Below are 25,849 nucleotides of genomic sequence, written 5' to 3'. Positions count from 1 at the left end.
AAAACACGACCATGTGTTACACATATTATAGAACTTAATCTGAATTGACAATGAAATCAGGACATTTTTTATAGTTGATTGAGAAATTTGATATCAGTTTTTGGCATCTAAACTACGTGAATTATGAATTTAACACTAAATATAATATTAATGTAATACATGCACGTATTGCCATTTCGAAAAACAAGATATTTCAGGTAAGAACATTTCCTTGAAAAAAAATTAAACTGATGTCCAGCTGTAGTTTGAATTTGGTTTTATCTAGGAATAAATTTTGGAATCTAGAGTTGGACATTTGATCATTTATTTGAATTTTATTCAGGTCTGATTTTTATATGTATGTCTTTTCCGTTAAACGTTTAGTACGGACTATGTGCAAAATGGACTCCTTTCAAATGCAGCTTGTCATACAAATTCGGGTACGAATTAATGCAGTTTCCGTGGCTACAAATATGAAAGCATACTGTAAACACCCTCGTATAAGGACAAACGAATTAGATAACGTGTAACAAGTTTGTTAACGTTGACAACTTTTATTCATTTGCAATTTAATGCACAATGTAGGTGTATATTTGTGTTTAGAAAATTATTTGTTGCAAGTTTTACATAAATATATATACTGTATGAAGGAAAGTAGTTGGTAGTGTTCAACCCAAATATTTGGATTCCAAAATTTTTAAGTTACTTCCCCTTTATATAAACGCGCCATTTTAAACAGCTAATAATTTTGAATTCCCAGTTTTTTTTTCAAATGGGAATGCTTTGAAACACACTATTTTGCAATCCGTAAACCAATTTTACTGGTAAGATAAGAGAAGATATCTTTTTGTCCCAGATAATATCCAAGAATGTAATTGAACATAAAATTTATTATAAAAATTAGATGACCACTGGAGCTATATACAGATATAGTAGATTAAAAAATCTCCGTTGCGTATTTTAGTGGTACCGGTAGATTAGTCAGGGCTTGAGCTAGGGGGCGACTTGGGCGAAGAAGTCGCCTTCGGATGAGCGACTTCGCCGTAAACAAACTTCAAAGCGATTTTGAAGTCGCCCGATTTTTTTAGGATCTGTCATACCTATTTACGACGCTAGGTCTCTTTACTATTTGTGTACTTGTCAATTACAACCAATTACCGGTAATCCGCTTGTTTACAACGCGTGCCAAGTTGTCAACAAAGTCAAATACACGCCGCAAGGCAAAAGTTCAATATGTATATCTGTCTCATGCGATTGACGAATCAGAGCGCGCGTTGTATCTACGCCAGTTCACATCGACCAATCAGCGACACTCTAATATGCTGTGGCTATTAATTGACAATAACACAAAATGGCGACAGACAATGTCAATTTTCACAGATTTACACGATTAAAGACACCGACATATACATAATTGTTGCTAATTGTCGCGGTGCTTGGCGAGTAAAGGTAAGACAATGTCCGACGCCTTAAAGGTGTGAATATATGCGAATTTGATTGTTAAAAATCATTGGAGCACTTATCTGTAGAAATTATGTGAAGATTTGTTAATATTTTTTTATTAATACTTTGAACGCCGTAAAGTTAATACACTGACAAATTGTTAATCCAATATTAATTAAATGTCTCTAACATCATGGCTTGTGGGCGAATCGCCCAAACCTTCAAGCAAACGAAAATTAGACGATGACCAGTCTGACACTCCAGCTTTAAAGAAAAAATTCACAAAAGAAATGAATCAAACTTCTTTTGACTGGTATGTTCAAGATGCCAATGGCAAGTGGCACTGTTGTATCTGCCGTGAAAGCAAGATTGAAGGGGCATACTCTAAGGGTCATGATAACCCTGCAAAGACAACAAATCACACAAGGCATGCTGCCTGTAAGTTTAACTGCTTGAAAATTTTGATTTTTTTTTGTTATCAACATGTACATGTACTTGAAATGATCGATTTTATTTGTTTAATATATGTTACATTTTTTTCTTTCTATTTTCAGCACAAAGTCACTTGAATGCAGTTTCAAGGTCAAAATTAAAGTCACAACAACCCATGCAGAAACTGATTGACAAGAAACTATCAAAAGATGATGAAACTGCTGTGCAGTACTTGAAATGTGCTTATTACATCGCTAAAAGAGAACTTCCAAAATCTGAAATGAAACATATGATTAACTTTGTTGGGACAATAGGGTGTAAAGTAAATGAAATGCAACATTCAAATTCAGACTATACTAGTGGAACCAGTGTATCAGAATTTCATAGTGCTTTAGCAGGTGTTATTCTAGAAGACAAAATGGAACTTGTTAAAAAATCTGGGGTGTTCTCAATTGTCTTGGATGAGAGTACTGACATTGGTAATCAGAAACGAGTGTTAATGTATGCCCAGTATGTTACATTAGATGGATTAGAATACTGTCTGCTCTCAAATAAGCAACTTACAGCGGGTTCTGGTAATGCAGACAACATTGTTGAAATGGTGATTGATGAACTGAAATCTAAGGGACTTGACATATCTAAAATGGTTGGGATAGGTACCGACGGTGCAAGTGTCATGACAGGGAGAAAAAATGGTGTTGTAGTAAAATTAAAGGAACATTCTCCATCATTAGTTGGTGCACACTGTGCTGCACACAGAACTGCTCTTGCCACCTCTCAGGCAGCTAAGTATGTACATGAAATGGACGAATACTCCAGAACTGTATCTTCAGTGTTTAGGTATTTCAGTAATTCATCGCTCAGATCCAACCGTCTTCGTGCCATCCAATCAGTATTGAATCTGCCCGAGTTGAAATTTTCAGAAGTACACTCTGTAAGATGGTTAAGTATGGAAAATGCTGTGACAGCTATATACAGGTCATACCCTGCTTTGTGCATGTGCTTAGAACGTGAAGCAATATACGATAGTGCAGCTAAGGGACTTTTTAATGATGTAATACAGTTCAAATTCATCGCAATGACACATGTCATGATGGACATTTTGCCATTTATGGGACGCCTTTCAAAAAACTTTCAGAGTAAGGTTCTAGACTTCAGCATGATTGACCCTTTAGTGCAGAGCACCTGTGACAGTTTAGAGGACTTAGTTGAATGTGAAGGTGCATTTGTTGATAAGTTGTCATGTTTTGTTAAGGAAAGTGATGACAAAGTTCTGTATGTCCGTCCAGATTCTGAATCTCAACTTGAAACTGTTAAGGAAACTGTGAAAAGTAATATTGAATTTGAAGGTTTTGAAAGTAATGAAGACAGTGACAATGACACCGAGTTTGTAGAAACTTCAGCATTTCACCCAGAACTGAAATACTACACTCAGCAGAAAAATGTTGTAAACAAAGTGATGAACAAATATGTTGGCAAGTTGGTTGAAAATCTACAGGACAGATTTCAGGACAGGAAAGTAATTTCAAACATGAATGTGTTAGTGCCTGCTAATATCATTACTGCAGAGTCTGTAGCAAAATATGGAGTTAATGAATTCAAGGACTTAGTTGACCATTATGCCCCCCATGTTACAGGCAGCATTGATTTGTGTCTCTCAGAATACCAGCAGTTCAAGAGACTTGTCTGTGGTAGTTATAGAAATATGTCACTAATTGAAATAGTGTGTGAAATGCAGAAAAAGTACAGTGAAATGATCCCCAATGTCCTAACCATTTTGAAATGTTGTGTGGTATTGCCAATGTCCAGTGTCCAGTGTGAACGTGGTTTCTCCACACAAAACAGAATTAAGTCAAAACTTAGAACTTCCATTAAAAGTGAAACCCTTGACAATCTGATGAGAATTTCAGAGGATGGTCCAGATATTATGAAATTTGACTTTGACAGAGCCCTGAAAAAATGGAAATCTGAGAAAAGGAGAAAGCTTTATGCTTACTAGAAAAGTGTGAAAAGCTGAATGCTTGCTTAAAACAATGACTGAGAAAATGCTAACTGATGACAAATATTTGTTTTCTTACATACCTGAAAGTGTGCTATGTCAGATTAAGACTTTTTAAGTACTGTATCATACTTGTTGTTATTAAAATGCATAGAATTATGTTGATAAAATGTAATTTAATTCATATTGTTTGCCACTACATTATAAAACAATGACTGAGTAAATGCTAAGTGATGACAGATATTTTCTTACATACCTGAAAGTGTGCTATTTCAGATTTAGACTTCTTAAGTACTGTATCATACTTGTTGTTATTAAAATGCATAGAATTATGTTGACAAAATGTAACTTAGTTCATATTGTTTGCCACTACATTGTTTATGTTATAATAACATGTGAACATTGTGATTGTTATTTCTTACATTTTATGCACAGTAGATTTATAATAGAATTGTTTTATTTGAGAAGTGTTTCTTATTTCTTTTATGGTTTGTAAAGTTTCCTAAGCTTATAAGTCCAAAGAAAAAATGACATGAAACATGTCTCCGGATGACGCCTAACATGTCTCCCAACTTCTCCCTAAAGTCTCCTCACTTCTCCCTAAATCAACTGGAGGGAGAAGTCACTTCTCCCTAAAATTTTGACCTAGCTCAAGCCCTGTTAGTCATATAAATATGACGTCGCTTTGAGATATTTTTGCTTCTGGGCAAAGCAACTTGAGCAACAAAAACTATAACAAGTCTGTAGCGTCTAATATATTGGACTAAGGATATACTGCAGTATAGACCAAAACCAGAACAAATTACAAGACATCGGAACTCGAGATGGAGAATAGTCAGTACTTAAGGAATTAAAATTTTCCAATATATTACGAAGTACATCACAAGTTAAAGATGAAATTCATCAACTGATGTATTTGGAGGTTCAACGGAATTACGTATTATTTTAAATATTATAGAATACTCAATTTATTTTGACAACAGCTTCTCAGTTCTGCATCCATCAGTATTTTCTTCTGGCCCTATCTTTAACAAGCATTCTTATTGAATAGTCATATCTCTATTTTTGATTGTTCATAGTAATTTATTTAACAACCCTACCAGTTACTCACGCCACTTCTTGTTTTTTGGTTGTTTGTCACAGGGTGAGAAAAATGTGAAGCCTGACCTGGACTCGAACCCAGGGTGTTTAGAACACTGTGCCACGGCTCTACCTACTGAGCTATCCTGCAGCTTACGAGATAGTATTACGAGATTGAAATGGCGCCTGCAGTTTGATTTTTTTTACCAAAAAATTTCCTTACTATTAAATGTTTAGAGACACATCATTTGGATAAGGGCAAGTTTGATAGAAAAAATTCTTGCCAGACCCGAACTTTCACTTGCAAATGCAAGCAGGCAAGTGGATTTGTCGACCCCTGGTTCTGAACCATGACACTAACTTTTACTAAGCCATTTCTCAAGTTACTGCAGCCAATTGTAGCAGGAGAGGGCTACTTCCGAGGCGACAGGTTGCAAATTATCACAACCTGGCTTCGCAAGTTCCTCTCCCTTTTACTTGCTACTGATTTATAGAGCCTTAGAAGCTTGGACTCACTTCGTCCCTTTACCCCGAATATTTGCTGCAAGAAATGACAAAAACACCAAGTTTCCAGTTCTGATTTTTAATACAAAATTAAATACTTATACGGCAATGTTCTTTATTTAAACATATAAACTTTAAATTTATCAAAATATAGACATTAAATTCAATAACAACTACCAAATTTAATATAAAGAACTTTCAATGCAGAGTAATGGATAACAGATATACTGTACTTTTACTTTAATAAAGAAATACTAAATAATTTACTTTTATAAATATAATACCTAATAAATTTAGATATGGGAAGGGGCGGTAGCTTGGCTTTGTAACCTTTGCTACCAATGATGCCAATAAAATCTGACCTTATATACCAAAGTATTTATTATTTCTAATCAACCAATATATCAACATACTATTTTAAACATTTTGCTTCATAAATATAAATTATCAGTTTTCAATCAGAAAAAATAACAAAAGAAAATTTCTGTCATATGAATATATATTTTTAGGCAATTGAGAGATCACATGAATCAAATTCATACATAACATTCACCACATATATAAGTCATCTATTTCATATACAAGTGATCAAAGACAAATTCATACAAACATTGTATGAGAACACACTTATATTATGCATTTAAAACATTTATAACTCACATCATAACTTGTTTGAATGTCTATTTGTGAGCATAATGATTACTACAAGAGTAATATTTACCATAAAGCAATATCTAAATTTTAATAAAATACATATATTAACCAATATAATATATAATATAATATTAACCATCAACATATTAATTGGGAGAGAAGGGTGGGAAAATTTTTCAATTATCAAAACATGTGATCTCTAAGTCGACGAAATACAGAATGACAAAAATGCCCAGGAAACAAATGGTCAAAAATATTTACCGCCAAAAACAGAAGCGACCAATAAAAAGATGTTTATTGCTGACGTAAATCTACCGCCAAAAACAGAAGCGACCAATAAAAAGATGTTTATTGCTGACGTAAACCATAAACAAAAATCGACTAATGAAAAAACACTGAAAAGGTCAACTTCATTCAATCTTATAATTAAGTTATTTTTAAAACAAAATAATCCAAATTATCAGTTTTCAATCAGAAAAAATAACAAAAGAAAATTTCTGTCATATGAATATATATTTTTAGGCAATTGAGAGATCACATGAATCAAATTCATACATAACATTCACCACATATATAAGTCATCTATTTCATATACAAGTGATCAAAGACAAATTCATACAAACATTGTATGAGAACACACTTATATTATGCATTTAAAACATTTATAACTCACATCATAACTTGTTTGAATGTCTATTTGTGAGCATAATGATTACTACAAGAGTAATATTTACCATAAAGCCAAACCCACGGCCAAAATAAAAAACAAGTAAGCAAGAGCATATAAATACACTTAACAAACTATGAACAAAACCTACTAAGAGGCTTTCTTATTACCTCCTTAGTAGTATAACCTTCAAGACTAGCCATCGCCAGCTTGCAAGATAGTCTTTCCTGAGAAACAGTGTATCTCAGGCAAAGACAAAGAACATAATTTAATAGTAAAGAAATTCAAATCATTATAAGATTCAATGCAACAACTGAATCAGAAACAAATTAACAAATCATCAATACAAATGAGCAGTATTAAATAACCCACTAAGAGACTTACATATTATCTCCTTAGCAGTAATAACCTTCAATGCCGGCCAATGCCGAATTGTAAGATCAAGCCTTTCATGAGAAACAATGTATCTCAAACAAAAGCATAAAGTCAGCATATTTCTAATACTACCCATTTGACAATTTATCTTAAAGATTATTTATAATAATGCTCTTTATAATCTTTTATCCCAATTCATGTATCATCCAACACTTATTATTTCAAGTGCGCAATAGTATTTATAAAGAATTCCTTTAAACGTCGGGTCCCTTCAAGATTTAAATGTAACCCCCCATCCTTAATGGCATAATATTCACGACGTGGTAAACCACATTTAAGAAATGGCTTGAAGGTTCTAATAAATGAAACCTTTCTGGAGTTGCATAATAAAACTAACTTATTATTTAAATTTTTAACTCTATCACCAGTGGACTCAAAATCAATTGGTCGAGGAATAATAGCAGATACGATAATACTACCAGTAGATTGATGTCGAACGTTAGATATCAAATCATTAAAGGATGAAATTATCTCATCCTCTGAACGGGGACCAGTAACATCATTGGTGCCCACATGTAAAATAATGAATGAAGATCTTAAATCTACCTGACCTTGAGAAATTCTATAGCTTAATCTTGAAATATTAATCCCTGGAAAGGCTGTAATTTTGGTATCCCAAATTCCAGAAACATTTTTCGCTATGGAGTCGGAGACTATTGTACACTTGCGCAGTGGTGGATGATTTACATGTTCTGAAAACATAAAACTTTGATAAATACAATGCCATACTATACATGTATTTTTAAACATAAAATATATGTGAAATATCTTTAATTATTTTACACTTATCCTCTATAGATAGTGAAATGTAACGTTTGTAAACGTCAGAATGCCAATCTCCAAGAATTTGAATTTCATCAGAACTAACATTATTCCTAAATGCAAGAGTGGCAAAACCACGTCTGAATGAATGTGAAGAGTACAAGGAAGAATCTAAACCAATATCATTCAAAATATTACGTAACTTATTTTGATATAAATAATAAGTTACAGGTTTACCATTAGGTAAAAGAAATAAAGCATCTGACGAAACGCCAGGTACCCCTTTTAACATGTTATCATAAGCTGTAACCGGACATAAATGGGAACCTCTTAATCTCAATAAAGGGGTCTGTAAAAGCCGTTCGCCAAACTGGATAGTTTTTGACCAATTCATAGTAACTAATAAATTAGCATGAAAACGAGTAACATCAGATCTAAGTAAACACTTATGATTAATTAAATCTTTACTAGTGGTAGGAACCAAATTTGATTTGCGAGCAAGTAAGAAAAAGGCAAATATAAATAGACACCAATAAGTCAAATTCTCAGTGTCTTTGAAGTCTAAAGCCAAAAAAATTTTGTTAAGTATGAAAGGAGTTATAGGTTCAGCTTGTTTGACACAGTGACATTTCAATCTGGAAATGCCACGAAGTGTAAAATTAACCAGAAAAATGTTCATTTCATTTAAATCAAATCCCAGTAACTGATGAACAGTTCTGATCCCACTTAAATAATTACGAATACTAGATACTGATTTAAAAAATTTTCAATTATCAAAACATGTGATCTCTAAGTCGACGAAATACAGAATGGCAAAAATGCCCAGGAAACGAATGGTCAAAAATATTTACCGCCAAAAACAGAAGCGACCAATAAAAAGATGTTTATTGCTGACGTAAATCTACCGCCAAAAACAGAAGCGACCAATAAAAAGATGTTTATTGCTGACGTAAACCATAAACAACTAGAAATGTGTCCATAGGACACGGGTGCCCCCACCGCGACACTGTTCTGTCAATCTTTTTACTAAGTCAAGGGAAATAACTCTACAAATACTGGATAAATCCACAAGCCAAACCCCAGGTGCAAATCTAAAATATGCTGTGCAACCTGCCCATAAGGTTTATTGACTTAGTATGTCAAATCCTTTTTGAGAAACTTGCGACACAAGTTGAAAATTGCAAAAAAATTCTACGTGAAGGGCAATAACTCTAAAAATACTAAATAAATCCAGACGAAAATGCCTGGTGCACAACTGCACATGCTGATCAATATTCCTGTAAAGTTACATGACTCTAGGTCAAATACTTTTTGAGTTATGTGCGACACATGTTGAAAATTGCCAAATTTTACTAAGTCAAGGGCAATAACTCTGAAAATACTAAAAATATCCAGATGAAAATACCCAGGTGCACAACTACACATGCTGATCAACATTCCTGTAAAGTTTCATGACTCTAGGTCAAATACTTTTTGAGTTATGTGCGACACAAGTTAAAAATTGCCAAATTTTACTAAGTCAAGGGCAATAACTCTAAAAATACTAAAAATATGCACACGAAAATACCCAGGTGCACAACCACACATGCTGATCAACATTCCTGTAAAGTTTCATGACTCTAGGTCAAATACTTTTTGAGTTACATGCGACACAAGTTGAAAATTGCAAAATTTTACTAAGTCAAGGGCATTAACTCTGAAAATACTAAAAATATCCAGACGAAAATACCCAGGTGCACAACTACACATGCTGATCAACATTCCTGTAAAGTTTCATGACTGTAGGTCAAATACTTTTGGAGTTACATGCGACACAAGTTGAAAATTGCAAAATTTTACTAAGTCAAGGGCAATAACTCTGAAAATACTAAAAATATCCCGACCAAAATACCCAGGGGCACAACTACACATGCTGATCAACATTCCTGTAAAGTTTCATGACTCTAGGTCAAATACTTTTTGAGTTACGTGCGACACAAAAGTGAACGGACGGACGGAAGGACGGACGGAAGGACGGACGGAAGGACGGACGGACAAGGGTAAATCTAAATGCCCGCCACTAAAGTGGGGGCACAAAAATCGACTAATGAAAAAACACTGAAAAGGTCAACTTCATTCAATCTTATAATTAAGTTATTTTTAAAACAAAATAATCCAAATTAAGAATAACTATCAAAAACAAAATGATTAAAGTTTTATACCTGAGAACTTCTTTATCTTGACAATTTTAATAGCTAAAAATTTACTCGATATGTTGTGTACAAACTATTTTATAAAATGTAACAAATTACAATTTCATGTACCAAAAATAAAAGGCAAATAACAATTTATAACCTAATTCAATAAGTGTCAAAAATCAGAACATTTATTTACAAAGGGAAACAACCTGCCCTATTACACAATCAATAGCCAGTATATTTAATAGCAGCTCTCATGTTTCCGTATAATTGTATCTATCAACAAATGAGCTGCGCCAGGACAAAACCAACATAATGGGTTTGCGACCAGCATGGATCCAGACCAGCTTCCGCTATAGCGCAGTTTGATCAGGATCCATGCTGTTCGCTTTCAATTTCTCTACTTGTTATAGGGTTTGCAAGCGAACAGCATGGATCCTGATCAGACTGCGCGGATGCGCAGGCTGGTCTGGATCCATGCTGATTGCAAACGCATTATGTTGGTTTTGTCATGTCACGGCTCAAATGTTTTGGCTAAAACATTATTACTTTTAAAACTGACCTGAATAATGTACATGTTTGATTTTGAAACATGGTTTCGTTTCTAATTAATTGTGATAAAATTTTGAACACTGAACAGATATTTATATACATGTACATAAATATATATTCACAGTCTGCATTCAGAGCAGCCATGTAATAGTTCAGTTAAATGCATTTAAAGATATGAGATGACATACTTCTTGTATTATATGAAATGGCATTCATTATTTAGATGAAACTGTAGATTCTCATTTGTTTTTCTTTACAGAATAGTTATTGCATGCCAATAATGAGAAAGAAACCATGAACGGGACACTTATACCACATACACCAATTGCTGTTGACTTTTGGAAGATCCGAGAATGTCCACATGCTAGGATATTCTTTCTAACACATCTTCATGGGGACCATATCACAGGTAATGTATATTGTAAATAACATTGTACATCACAGTAAAAAACAATCTTTCATCGATTCAAAAGAAATTTAACAAAAAGTTACATGTATTGCAGGCAAAAAGAAACAAACTAAATTCATGCAGGGACAAATAATACAAGGTTTTGGATTATTATATATATTGAATTTGATCGTTTATCTTTTTTCTTTTAAGAGAATTTGTAGGATTGTTATAAAATGTTGAAAAGTTGATAATCTTTGAAAGGTTTATTTAACATGCCAGATTTTATTACAATAACGTTATGATTGAACTCTGCCAGATAAAATTGTAGGTATATGCGTATCATTTCTAAAAGAAGAAAAATGTATTAGGTACCAAAGCATGAATTGTTGCTTTTAAAGTTGATATCCTAACCCTTTATTGCTTTAATAAAAAAATATTCTTTATCAAACTTTCATTTAAAGAAGCTGTTGTTGTTGTTGTTTTTTTTAGAAGACATTCTAGTTTGGAAATACTAAGAGGAATGATTTCTTTTTTTAATTATTTTTTATGAATATGATTTCAATTAAAGGCCTGACCTCTTCATGGAGCTATCCTATATATTGTTCTGAGATAACTGGCAAGTTACTGGTTCAGAGGTATGGCATTAAGGAGGACCTTATTCACACTATGCAGGTATTTTAAATTTTACTCTCTCTTATTTTCAAACATCCCAATATTTGACAATTTTATTTATTTATTTATTTATTTTACTGTGCATATATTTTCTACATGATATTTTCAAATGCTAATATTGACGACAAATGTTAAACAGCAATTCAGATTTTACCTAAATTTAATTCTATGGTGCTCATCGCAAGAAATTAATGTCAAGTCCTTGCTAAATTTCAAAAGTTTCATTCCCATGATGGGCTGCTATCATCAATCTTTTTTTGCTTAATAAGCTGAGCAGTGTGTTTTAAGCCATCTATATCTTTAATTCAGGAATATAGAAATAATGCAGGAATTTTGCAATAGTAACACAGAATATATATCAATATACGACCAAAACGAGGAACACTGTAAGTAAAATGACCAATTACATTGTATCTTAATACAGAACATCAAATTGAAAGAAATGAATTAGCGTATTGATCTGTTTACTAACTTTACTTACTGCAATATAGTGCACAGACTTGGCATTACTCTTGAACAATTTCTGTATTATTATCTGTTATTTTCACTATCCTGCATAACAAGACATACATGATGTGTTAGTGGTCCAGGTTACATTCTGCATCTCTATAACATGATAGATTGATGAAATGATGAATGTACAAAATTTGAACCACGCCATGACCAAACCAACATAGAGCGTTTGTGACCAGCATGGATCCAGACCAGCCTGCGCATCCGTGCAGTCTGATCTGGATCCATGTTGTTCACCTACAAACCCTATTACAAGAAGAGAAACTGATAGCAAACATCATGGATCCCGATCAGACTAGGGCGGCTCATTAATTTAATTATGATTCATTGAATGCACAATTTCAGACTGAGAGTGCAGAGATAATTTATCTGGACAATGAGCAAAAAGAACAAATGACAGTGACTGCAATAGAAGCCAACCATTGTCCTGGGGCTGTCATGTTCCTTATGCAGGGATATTTTGGTACCATTCTACATACAGGAGACTTCAGATACCATCCAGATATGATAAACCAGTCTATCTTGTCAGAGTTTTCAGGTAAGTTATATTTTGATATATACTTGTATTTAGATATGTTATTTTTAGTAAGTTTTATTGTATTGGAGGGGCTATATTGATTTTAAGTAGAAATACTAAATTTTAAAAGCATTTATGCAGGTCAACTATAAACAAAAACTAACTTCAGGTATATTAGTCTTATTGTTGTGTTGGATCACTCTCCCTACTATCCAGAAGCATATGAAAAGTCAGTGGTTCTACTCAGGTGCCCATGTCTGTCAGAAATAATGCTCAAAGTAGCTTCTGAGATCTTCCTTCACCAGTAAAACTGGATTGTTGCCATATGACCTTTACTATGCTAGTGTAACTTAAAACCCAACATAACAGTAAATTTATTCCTAAGACACTATTTACCTTGCTTTGGAATATTTGATAGTTAAAGACAGGTGACTGCCCTTGTTGTAAATAAAAAGGGATATCTGGGGCCTCCACTACTGGCTAAAAACTGGATACTCAATATATGGCCATAACAGTTTTGATGTAATATCTAATTCCTAGTTTTTCCATTCATTAGGACTGTCTTGCATTTAAGGAACTCCATTGACATCCAAAGGCATAAAAATACAGTTTGAAAATCTTACACAGATTACGTGGAGCACATAACATTATTATTTTGTGCGATTCCAAGCCAGATTTGAGCATTTTTTGTCAATTTTGCACAATAGAAATGACGAGTCTGGAAAAACGGTTAGAGAGAATAACCTGAAAATAGGCACACAAGGTATTAATCCAGACCTACATCAAATGGTACATAAGTTTTTGAAAAATATTTCTAGACCCATCATGTTGAAATTCCTCAGTGGAGTCCCATAAATGAGTAGTATAAGTAATAGAAAGAGCATCGAAACACGAGGCTATCTGATTTGTACGAGAGTATTAATCAGATTGCCGAGTGTTTTGATGTTCTTTCTCTTTTGTATCATAGTCAAACATAAAAACACGTTCCCTGTTGTCACAATATGAAACCCCAGAAAAAAGTAACCAATGAACGAGCATCTGAATATGATATTTCTGTCGCTTTCCCTTTCTCTTCCGTCACAATAAGTAAACCCCAACAAAAATGAGCCAATCAATGGGCATGCTCTGGAGTGCGGGTAACTAATACCTGCACTCCAGTTAACGTACTGTGCATGTATATGTATACAATTTAACTCTGCCATATTTTCAACAGAAAGGTCCCCAAACTATGATACAATAGTATTGTTATCATTGTATTTCACATTCATATAAAAGATATATTGCATAATTGTATTTTACGTTTTGCAGGTAGAGTTGACATGTTATACCTTGATAATACCTATTGTTCTCCTGGCTGTGTGTTTCCTACAAAGGATGAGGCTACTAACCAAATCATAGAAATTATTGAAAAACATCCAAATAAAGATGTGCTGATAGCAATGAGAAATCTAGGAAAGGAGAGTCTGCTCTGTAAAATTGCAATGCATTTCCAGGAATGGATTTCAGTACCTGACAAGTTTTATAAAACGCTGGAAATTCTAGAAGCTCCTGATGTATTTAGTACAGATTCTGCCAGTCACAGGATTCGTATTGTGCCTTTCCATAAAATTAGCAACAGGTTTGTAGAGGTGGTAAATCAAGAGCAAGAAACAATTGTTATATTGCCAACAGCTTTATACCGTGGGATAGAAGCTACCCCATATGAAAACAATGATAAAGTTTTTGTTGTGCCATACTCAGATCATAGTTCATATACTGAATTGAATGAATTTGTTTCACTAATCAAACCAAAGAAGATAATTCCTATTGTAAAGAGCAACTCAAGAGGTCCTTTTGGAATAAGTGTAGCAGATAGAGCTGATATGGCATGTTTTGACAAATTTACCTCAAGTGGGTGGACTAGTAGGATTGAAATACCAGTTTCTGTCCAGGCTTTTATGTACTGTAAAACTTCTAAAGTCTTAGCTGTAGAGAAGAATGGACTAAAGAGGAAAACGAAACTTAAACCACCAACAAAGAAAGTGAAAAGAGGAATTGATTATGATAGCCCATTATCTACAGCCAAACACAACAATGAACATCCAGCATCAGCTTCTAAACAAAAAACTCAGCAAAAAGTAAAGAGTCCTTTATCATCATCAAAACAAAAAGATAAGGAGTATAGCTCTAAAGATGACAAAGAAAATTCAAATAACTTGGGTAAAGATTCAAGTCATGTAAGACAATTACTGTTTGATCAGGTTGCAGTGAAACGTTCAAAAGTTGATTGTATCAAGATTCAAGGAGAAGAAAGAATCAAAACTGCAAAGACAGAAAAGATAACTGACAAAAATAGAAATGTAATAAATAATAATTCAGAAAAACTTGAGCTGAACTTGAGGCAGCAAGGTGAAAATCAAAAGGTTAAACAACTAAAAGTCAACAATGAAAGTTCACACGATAATCTTACAAAGGGAAAAGAAGGAATTGATAAAGGAGTTTGTAGAGAAGTCAGTGGAAATCAGAATAGAAAATACACAATTAAATCACTGGGCAAGAAGCCTGCAGAGAAGTTACCTCTACAGTTTGTTTGTTCAAACAAAGATTTATCATTTGACAATGTGTTCGGAATGAGAACCTATAGTAAGACAAATAAAAGATTCAGAAGTTTTAATGATATAAGTACATCAATGACAAATGATATTGAGGAAGACAGTAAAATGAGTGAGACGGCCAAGTGGGTTCTGGAAAGCTCACAATTTACGGATAATCTTGACATGCAGATGGATAAATTGTCTGATGAACAAAGTGAAACTGATATTTCAATATTGAACAAAGGAAAAGGTGGCAATGAAAAAGGATTTACTGGTAAAAATGCCAGTCCAGGATATAAAACAAATGAAAAAGTGAAAAATGGCAGAAAAAAGTATGCAGACAATGGGAAATGTGAAAAAACTAAAAGGAAAAGTGACAAAAAGGAACCTATAAGTGAAAGGATGAGAATTGATGGTAAATTAAAAAGGTCAGATAGTCTCAAGCAGACAACTTTGTCACAGTATGTCACTGAAACAAAAGGTAAAGCTAAATCTAAAGCAGTGGCATCAACAGATCAGGAAATTTATTTTGCTACAAAATTGTGTACAGACTCAGGAAAGATGGGAGAATCATTGTCTGAGGAGGAAAATGTTATAAAAGGTGAAATTAAGGAAATTGAGCCAGCAAAAGATTGTGAAAGAGACAATAATCTTGTAATTTGTTCTGATTCTGAAAACGAAAAAGAATTTTTACAGCAAAACATTGTAAAAACAGACCCTTTATTGGAAGAACCTGCAAACAAAGGAGATATTAGCAAGTCAAATGAAAGAAATGTTAATTCACGCAAAGAAAATGATAGCAAAGCTGAAGCAGAACTGTTTGATGATCTAGATTCATTCAGTGAATCGGTAGTTGCTCAGGCTGGTACTCAAGTATGCAATTTGAATGTCAGTATTGGTAATAGATTAACTCAAAGACGTAAAATGAAGTTTATTGTAAAAGCTAAAGACAAAAAAGGAAATTGCGAAGATGAAAGGAATCAAGTTACATGTGCAGATGATCCAGATGTTGGTAATTATACTGCAAATGACAGAGCTCAGCATAGAAATGAAATTGAGAAAAGAGAAAAACCTGAATTATCAACAGTACACAGTGCTAGTCAAGGTGATGAAGAGGGAAACTCTTCAACCTTTGTTAGCAAAGGTTCTCAACACAGGTCTACAGTTACAGAGGGAATCAAAAGTACAATTTCCAAGGTTGATTCAGAACTATTGGCACGTTCAAATTGTACTACAAATATGTCCATACTTGTAAATATAGGAAGTCAAAAGGAAGCCAGGACTTCTTCATTTGTTGATCAAACAGCAGAAATGGAAACAAACTTTAGTCCAAGCAAAACTCAGACTCATTATTGTCATCAAAACACAATGGTCAAAGAAGTTCAGGAACATATAGTCAGGCATTGCAGAGAATGTGAGCTAGATGCATTTAAATATGTGTTTGATAAGATAGAAAATGAAGAGTTAAATCAAGTACTTGATGGATCTTCAAGCAAACAATATGATGCTAATCATGATATAACCAAAAAAAGAAAATACAATGAAAAATTTAAACAAATAGCCTTTATAGTCAAACCAATTAATGCAATCTAGCATATGGGGCTTAAAGAAACACTTTGTTAAATGATGATTGTATGAAAAAGATGTTTTAGATAACAAAAATATTGTTAAGTGAACATAAAGTGATTCAAGGCAGCATAGTTCACTTGCACTCATTAAAAAGATACATAAGATATGTCACAATTTGTAAAGGTAGATCAGCTAGATTTTAGCCGTGGGCTAGAAATATGGTGTTATATGGAGTAAATTCAGCTCAGTTTTCAATATAATATTAGTTATATTTTTGACAGAATGGTATGGCGGTATATAAACAGTTGTGTGGAAATATAACCCAAGTTGCTGAATAACAGTTTATATAAGGCCATATAACCTGTCAGGCATCTTTATAACAAATTTATAATAAGCAAAGTTCTTTCTTAGAGGAAAACGAGTGAGATTTCTTAAAAAATTGACAACAACTGTGTAAATCAAACTATATAAATGTCATGATTGTTCAATGAAAAGCAACATTGCAAAATACAGTATTAATAGAGGATATTAAATGTGTGTAGGTTTAATACTAAATTTTATTGAAAATGTTCAATAAAATCATACTATTCAAGCCTCTGGCAAGCATAACATTGTTTTATTCAATGAGTTCGATAAATTAAGTATTCAAATATATATCAGTTTTAAAGTAATCTACCTCAGACTTCAAATATATATTTCTTACATTACACACGTTGTGTGACAAGGTTGATAACTCCAAGGTCATAACTGACTATTTCAAGAGTTGTTCCCCTTGAACTTGGAATTTATGTTAACAAATGTTATTTTTTTACTATAAATTCTTGTCATATGGATAAGAATTATAAAACGCAAGCACCTGTATTCCCATAATAATCTCCATTTAATTTTGGAAGTAAGAATTAATTTGTAAAATGATTTTTTTTAGTATTATCTTTGTTATTATAAATTGTATCTACTCTAGACTTAAGAGCCATACATGATACTGATAGAGGAATTTATTTATATCTTAATTGTTTTTTCTTTTATAGTTTTGTCTTCCCTACTGCATCCAGTATTTAATTAGTTGAGCTTTGTTGTCTCCTTATGACATTTAATTACCAGTGTGTTGCAGAAATTTGTTCTGAGGGACTTATAAACAGCAGTGAAGGGCTTATAGCTTTCATGAATGTCCGATCTAAGTGATTTATTACATCTTTGAATAACAATAAATATATTTTTTTATTTTCAAGTTACATTCTTTACATTTTCTAGTTCTAGTCAATTCTGTGTTATCTAAAGGGAAAACAATAGTTGATTGCTGCTGATGTCTTTCTTATAAATGAATTATCTTCTTTGTTCTCATTACTGGTTTGACAGAAACGGAAAATACTTCAAAAATGGTTACACATTTTGAAAGTCAAAGATATTGTCCAAGTACTCAATCCAAAGAATGACTGAGTATTAAAGTACTGAAGTCGATATTTGTTGCCATTCCTAGTTACAACTGTCACGGGTATATCATTATATTTATTTATTGCCATCATAGCTTTCTTGTTGTAAATACAGCTTATTAATGTTCTTTTGAAATGTAGTTCTGTATAAATTAAGTTTTTGAATAAAGTCTTATAATTTACTATAATCATTTAAGTCTTGTTACATCCTTTACTTCTATCTTACTTGACAACATGTTTCCAGTGTAATGTGTGACCACTGGCTTAGCTCAATAGAGAGTACCGTATAAGTACTTATTTCTGCGGGCTTAATATTCTGCGATTTTTAGCTCGACTATTCGAAGAATATGAGAGCTATTGTAGTCGCCCCGGCGTCGGCGTCAGCGTCCGCGTCGGCGTTGGTTAAAGTTTTTTGAAAATTCAAATATCTCAATTATTGCTTGAGATATTCAATTGAAACTTACAATACTTATTTATAGTAACAATGTACATCAGGTTGACAAGTTGGATAACTCTGCCTACAATATTGACAGAATTATGCCCCTTTTTTAACTTAGAAATTTTGGTTAAAGTTTTTTGTAAATTCAGATATCTCAATTATTGCTTGAGATATTCAATTGAAACTTACAATACTTATTTATAGTAACAATGTACATCAGATTGACAAGTTGGACAACTCTGTCTACAATATTTACAGAATTATGCCCCTTTTTAACTTAGAAAGTTTGGTTAAAGTTTTTTGTAAATTCAAATATCTCAATTATTACTTGAGATATTCAGTTGAAACTTACAATACTTATTTATAGTAACAATGTACATCAGATTGACAAGTTGGATAACTCTACCTATAATATTTACAGAATAATGCCCCTTTATAACTTAGAAATTTTGGTTAAAGTTTTTTTGTAAAGTCAAATATCTCAATTATTGCTTGAGATATTCAATTGAAATTTACAATACTTTTTTATAGTAACAATGTACATCAGTTTGCAAAATTGCATAACTCTGTCTGCAATATTTGCAGAGTTATTTGCCCCTTTGAAACTTAGAAATTTTGGTTAAAGGTTAAAGGTCTTCAAAGATATTTACTTGAAACTTTACACATGTACTTAGGGTCATAATTGGAGAGTCATAATTGTATGTCACTGACCAAGTTCCATAACTCTATTGCATTAAGGCTGATTCATCTCCCCTTTTCTACTTAGTCTCTTGGTTAATGTTTACATGCAAATTTTACATATCTCAATAAGTATTAAAGATATTTATTTAAAACTTCACATATGCATTTAGAATTTAATTGTAGGTCACTGACCAAGATCTATCTTGCATTTAGGCTGATTTTTCTCCCCTTTTTCAACTTAGAAATTCGTGGAAAAGTTTTGCTTGTAAGCCGCCTGTTATCTCCATTAAACTGACTGAAGAGTTTGTGTGTTTTTGGGACATTTTTATGCATTATTAATAATAAAGCAGTGATTTACTTGATAAAACATCTTAATAACAAGCCTTTGTACCTTTTCGGTCAGTTTTATGTATTCATAGGTAACTGGCATTATTATACTCAATAAACACTCTTGTGACAAATATTTGAATAGTCGAGCCAATACTGTCCTCCGACAGTTCTTGTTGTTAAAATAATGGGTTTTAAATTTCTGCGTATCTTATTTCTGCGGTGTCATCATTCTCGCATTGATGCAATTTATTTCTGCGTTTTAATAAAGATATTTGTACAAAATCAACCAATAAAACAGACAACATTTCAAGATTCGTTGATCTTCCATTATTTCCAACCTTTTATATTGTGTTTCGTCGTAGTCATCATGTATTGGTATATACACGTTGATAAACAAAAAGAACAACAACATTCAAACACAATTTGAATAAAAGAATGTCTATCAGATAAGTGCAGGTAAGTGTGAAAATTAACAACGACAAAATCGCACATAGACACAAGGATTTGTACAAATACAAAAGAGTAATGTTTATTGCAGGTTTTAATAGCAATAACAAACAAGGGTCATTTTTTATCAAGACTTTGATAATGATATCGTTTAATATATTTTAAAATGGGATATTAAAACAGCTGTATTAACAACGGTATAAAGCGCACATGTAGAGACCATGATATTTTCTAAACTTTTATTCACGACGAATAAAGAATAAAAATTTCATAAAGAAAAAATGCCAATACAGTGTACCATTAATCTCTGCAACAGCCCATAATGATACACGGTAATGTAATTATTCAATACCGATAGTTGAAATATTCCGACATGTACATAGGGAAAGGCTTAATTTTCTGTGGTTTTTAAATCTGCGGTGTTGTTATGAACCGCAGAAATAGCAGAAATAAAGTTCCCGCAGAAAAAAATACTTAAACGGTATTAGATTTGTAAATCTGGAGACACTGTTTTGATCCTTAGACAAGACTGAATTTCTCAGACATTGAGTGTATTGCAGAAATTGCAGGGAAGTCGGTTAGATGGACTAGCTGCCGAGATATGACTAAAATTAATCCCCTGCTCCCTGATGTTAAATGTATAAATGTAAGTTTTACAGATCCAAGTTAATTTTGGTGGAACATAATACATGAAGCATAAAGATCTTTAGAAACAGGATAAACTCTCCTTTTTTAGCTCACCTGTCACAAAGTGACAGGGTGAGCTTTTGTGATCGCTTTTCGTCCGGCGTCCGTCCGGCCGTAAACTTTTACTTTAAATGACATCTCCTCATAAACCACTAAACCAATTTCATCCAAACTTCACAGGAATGTTCCTTTGGTGGTCACCTTTAAAAATTGTTCAAAGAATTTAATTCCATGCAGAACTCTGGTTGCCATGGCAACCGAAAGAAAAAACTTTAAATGTCTTCTTTTAAAAAACCGTAAGAGACAGAGCTTAGATATTTGGCATGAAACATCTTCTAGTGAGTGTCTACCAAGTTTGTTCAAATAAAAGCCCTGGGGTTAAAATTGGCCCCGCCCCAGGGGGTCATTGATTTTCCCTATATGCATATAGTATAAACTTAAAAAATCTTCTTTTAAAGAACCAAAATAGCTAGAGCTAAGATATTTGGCATGAAACATCTTCTAATGAGTGTCTACCAAGTTTGTTCAAATAAAAGCCCTGGGGTCAAAATTGGCCCCGCCCCAGGGGGTCATTGATTTTCCCTATATGCATATAGTAAAAACTTAAAAAATCTTCTTTTAAAGAACTCAAAAAGCTAGAGCTAAGATATTTAGCATGAAACATGTTCTAATGGGTGTCTACCAAGTTTGTTCAAATAAAAGCCCTGGGGTCAAAATTGGCCCCGCCCCAGGGGGTCATTGATTTTCCTTATATGTGTATAGCAAAAACTGAAAAAATCTTCTTTGAAAAAACCCAAATAGCTAGAGTTTAGATATTAAGCATGAAACATCTTCTAGTGAGTGTCTACAAAATTTGTTCAAATAAAAGCCCTGGGGTCAAAATTGGCCCCGCCCCAGGGGTCATAGATTTTCCTTATATGTGTATAGCAAAAACTTAAAAAATCTTCTTTGAAAAAACCCAAATAGCTAGAGTTTAGATATTAAGCATGAAACATCTTCTAGTGAGTGTCTACAAAGTTTGTTCAAATAAAAGCCCTGGGGTCAAAATTGGCCCCGCCCCAGGGGTCATTGATTTTCCTTATATGTGTATAGCAAAAACTGAAAAAATCTTCTTTGAAAAAACCCAAATAGCTAGAGTTTAGATATTAAGCATGAAACATCTTCTAGTGAGTGTCTACAAAATTTGTTCAAATAAAAGCCCTGGGGTCAAAATTGGCCCTGCCCCAGGGGTATTTCATTTTCCTTATATGTGTATAGCAAAACTTAAAAATCTTCTTTGAAAAAACCCAAATAGCTAGAGTTTAGATATTCAGCATGAAACATCTTCTAGTGAGTGTCTACAAAGTTTGTTCAAATAAAAGCCCTGGGGTCAAAACTTGCCCCGCCCCAGGGGTGTCATTGTTTTTAACTATAATGTGTATAGTAAAAACTTACAAAATCTTCTTTGAAAAAACCCAATGAGCTAGAGCTTAGATGTTTAGCATGAAACATCTTCTTATGGGTGTCTACCAAGTTTGTTCAAAATAAAGCCCTTGTGTTAAAATTGGCCCTGCTGGGGGGAAGATCATTGTTTTTCATCATATGTGTGTAGTAAAAACTTAACATGAAACATCTTCTAATGGGTGTCTTCCAAGTTTGTTAAAATAAAAGCCTTGGGGTTTAAACTGGCCCCACTCCGGGGGCCTATATACAGGTGAGCGACCTCAGGGCCATCATGGCCCTCTTGTTTGTTGTATCATTCTGTTCCTGATGTGTTAAATTTATATTCTTTAGAAGCATATCTTTAAATGGACACTTTATCTAACAAAGTGTATATGCACTGACCATTAGAACTATCTGGATGTAGTAATGCAAACATTTTAGCGTGCAAGCTGGACAAAAAAGTTAAAGGCAATATCCCATCTGTTTACAGCATTTACAACTTTAGTTTTAGAGCCTCAGTGAAGATCCTATAAATCTGGGACATCCCAAATTCAAAAGGGGGAAAAAAAATCAATGGAAAAAGGAGAAGTTATTTAATGCCCTTGAATATAATATACTTGCCTAAAATGAGTCCATATATGACCTGTTTGGATTTCAAATTATGGTACAATAATCTTTGTTCAATATTTTCATTATGAAATTATGAAATGAAATGTAACGCATTGGGCTAGTAATCGAAGAATTGTTGACCAAGTGGGTTCAAACCCTGTCCGGGGCAAGCCGTTGTTTCCTTGAGCTTATACAAATTAGCTTCCAACACAATCAAATTAAAATAACTTTGTATAAATTAAATGTATGACTAGATTGTGTAAAAGACTAGAACTCCACAAGTCGGATGTGTTGCCTTGTGAACAGTATAGCCGTCACTCAGGCATTTTTCTTCTTAAATGTAGGTTATTTATAAACACTGCTCTTACAATGTACAGGTACCTAGAACTTCAGTGGCATTTGAACTGCCTGCATCAATTTTACATCAGGATTGATGTTGCTTAAATAGCTTTGGTCCGAACAAAAATTAAGTATAATAATCAACAAATGGCAATAACTCTAAAATCATGAAGTACAGAGTACTGGGGGCCGTTTTATCAACGCTCTACGACACGTCGTAGACTAGTTTTTTGTCGCAGACATGTCGCAGAACGTTAAGACCGTTTTATTAACGTTTGTCGTAGCCTACGACGTCGTAAAAAATGTCGCAGCTCTACAACAGGGTTAGGGCTGTCGTACGACGTAACTGTAACGTCAAGACTGGCGATCACTGTTTACATGTATACATGCTCAGCACATTAATTTTTATGAAATAACTTTTTCAGAATAAAAAAACCAAACAACATATTTCAATTTGTTTTCTTTTAATGTCAATCGCTTATAAAGGGACTTTATACATGCGCTCTAAGTATAAGAAAGAGACAGAATATACAAATCTTATACCCTATAAACATGTCTAAAATATCGTTCGTTTGGAGCAAATATGCCCTTACGGTCATACTCTATTCTATTAATAATGAGTTCCAAAGATGTCTTCGGAAAATAGAATAAAAAATAAATTAACTCACATCTTTTTTATTTCACATTAATATTGGAAAAATCATAATATTTTAACTAGATTTTACATAAATTTAGATATTTCTTTGAAGAAACCCATATGGTATAAAATAAAGGACACAGGAAAGTTACCGTGGTCATGACTCCGGAAAAACAATTTTAAAAAGAGAAAAAAAAAATAGTCAATAGAATATAAAAAAGATCAACAAGACAAGGCGACATTAACTAAAAGTTACCGTGGATGAAAAGCACTAATGTTTAAATTATCAAATTTTATGGTAAACTGCAATATACAGTGTACATATAATAATTCAGTCTGCACAGTCTGCACAATTTGCATGGTGTATTAATTATGCATTTTAAATCTTTAAAAAAAATCTAGAATCCGAACTGTAACTACGTAAATTGCAATTCCGGATGGGGAGTTATTTAGTATACTACAACTACATGAGATATACGTATATATATATATGTATAAGTAGCCTGTGATTCATGCGTTGATATATTTTTTGCTTATTCATAACTTACGCGCTATTTAATACTCGATCGTCATAGGTAACACAACATCTTTGGTTTTGATAGTATCAATATATGAGCCGCGTCATGACGAAACCAACATAATGGGTTTTGCGACCAGCATCCGCGCAGTCTGATCAGCATCCATGCTGTTCGCTCTCAGTTTCTCTACTTGTTATATGGTTTGTAAGCGAACAGCATGGATCCTGATCAGACTGCGCGGAGGAGCAGGTTGGTCAGAAGCCATGCTGGTCGCAAACCCACTATGTTGGTTTTGTCATGACGCGACTCGTATGTCAATTTGCCGACAAGAAGCACATAAAAATCGACAGATTGGAACCCAGGCTAATCTATGAGAAAAATTAATCCGCTTTCCGTAAAAAAAACGCAACAACAACTAAAACAACAACAAAAAAGCTACATTTTAAAGTGAATTATTTCATATAAATTACAACAAAAACAGCGTGGGGCGTTTCAATTTAAAAGCAGTGCGCTTAATATAACTTTACGAAAATATGTCAAAACATCAATTCATTATTTCAATACTTTAAGTCGTACATGTTCAAAAGTTTAAGGAGCAGCAAAATTTCGGTACACGGTTCTCTCGGTCATATTGAATGGTGATATTGTACCTGTTATGTTCACTGTTACTATTTATCGGAATATGAAATAGTAAAACGCTATTCAGAAAACAATACGGTAATTGTGCAATGCTCTTCTTCTCAATGAGGTCTATCATCCTATGAAGTTTCAAGTCCATAGCTTTTATAGTTTAGGTTAAATGGCCGGGACAAAAATAAAGTATTATAATTAACAAAGGGCAATAACTCAAAATATAAGAAGTGCAGAGTAACCGTTTGTATTTGTGCACTGCATTTCTTCTCAATAAGATCTATCATCATATGAAGTTTCAAGTCCATAGCTTTTATAGTTTAGGAGAAATGGCTCGGACAAAAATAAAGTGAAAAAATTAACAAAGGGCAATAACTCAAAAAAATCATCAACATTGCACTTTATCTTAATGAAATCTATTATCCCATGAAGTTTCAAGTCCATAGCTTTTATGGTTTATGAGAAATGGCCCAGACAACAATCATGTATGAAAATTAACAAAGGGCAATAACTCAAAAAATAAAAAGTGCAGAGTACCAGTTCTTGTGCACTGCACTTCTTCTTAATGAGATCTATCATACTATGAAGTTGGAAGTCTATAGCTCTTATCATTTATGAGAAATGGCCCGGACAAAAAAATGAGAAGTATGAAAATTAACAAAGGACAATGACCAAAAAAAAAGAAGTGCAGAGTACGCCAACAACACCGCCGACATAAGTAACCCCTATATGTCGCCTTTTTCAAGGCGACACAAAAATTA

General features: G+C 33.3%; 2 protein-coding genes across 3 annotated transcripts; both read left to right on the top strand.

Annotated features, from left to right (window-relative positions):
* The first annotated feature begins 708 nt into the window (after window positions 1-708).
* On the top strand, window positions 709-19,755 carry LOC132744840 (uncharacterized). 2 transcript variants are annotated; one of them, XM_060733631.1, is made up of 5 exons: window positions 709-803; window positions 10,944-11,093; window positions 11,644-11,747; window positions 12,606-12,798; window positions 14,086-19,755. In XM_060733631.1, the coding sequence occupies exons 2-5, from the start codon at window positions 10,979-10,981 to the stop codon at window positions 16,941-16,943; spliced, it is 3,270 nt and encodes a 1,089-aa protein (XP_060589614.1). In that variant the 5' UTR covers window positions 709-803; window positions 10,944-10,978; the 3' UTR covers window positions 16,944-19,755. The 2 variants fall into 2 exon arrangements, with proteins under 2 accessions (XP_060589614.1, XP_060589613.1); XM_060733630.1 differs by having other exon boundaries at window positions 12,606-12,802; window positions 14,090-19,755.
* Window positions 968-4,523, top strand: LOC132744839 (zinc finger protein 862-like). The gene has a single exon (XM_060733629.1). The coding sequence runs from the start codon at window positions 2,030-2,032 to the stop codon at window positions 3,851-3,853; it is 1,824 nt and encodes a 607-aa protein (XP_060589612.1). The 5' UTR covers window positions 968-2,029; the 3' UTR covers window positions 3,854-4,523.
* Window positions 19,756-25,849: the final 6,094 nt, after the last annotated feature.

Source organism: Ruditapes philippinarum, unplaced genomic scaffold (genome assembly GCF_026571515.1).
Source record: "Ruditapes philippinarum isolate M1 unplaced genomic scaffold, ASM2657151v2 ctg316_1_1_1_1, whole genome shotgun sequence".
NCBI classification, from domain to species: Eukaryota; Metazoa; Mollusca; class Bivalvia; order Venerida; family Veneridae; genus Ruditapes; species Ruditapes philippinarum.
The sequence above is the reverse complement of the archived record's forward strand: the minus strand, read 5'-3'. Positions and strand labels throughout refer to the sequence as shown.

Coding starts and splice junctions, on each gene's coding strand:
- LOC132744839 (XM_060733629.1), top strand. CDS start 2,030: ATGCAGAAACTGATTGACAAGAAACTATCAAAAGATGATGAAACTGCT.
- LOC132744840 (XM_060733631.1), top strand. CDS start 10,979: ATGAACGGGACACTTATACCACATACACCAATTGCTGTTGACTTTTGG. Junction 11,094..11,643: donor TCATGGGGACCATATCACAG/GTAATGTATATT, acceptor TTTCAATTAAAG/GCCTGACCTCTTCATGGAGC. Junction 12,799..14,085: donor TATCTTGTCAGAGTTTTCAG/GTAAGTTATATT, acceptor TACGTTTTGCAG/GTAGAGTTGACATGTTATAC.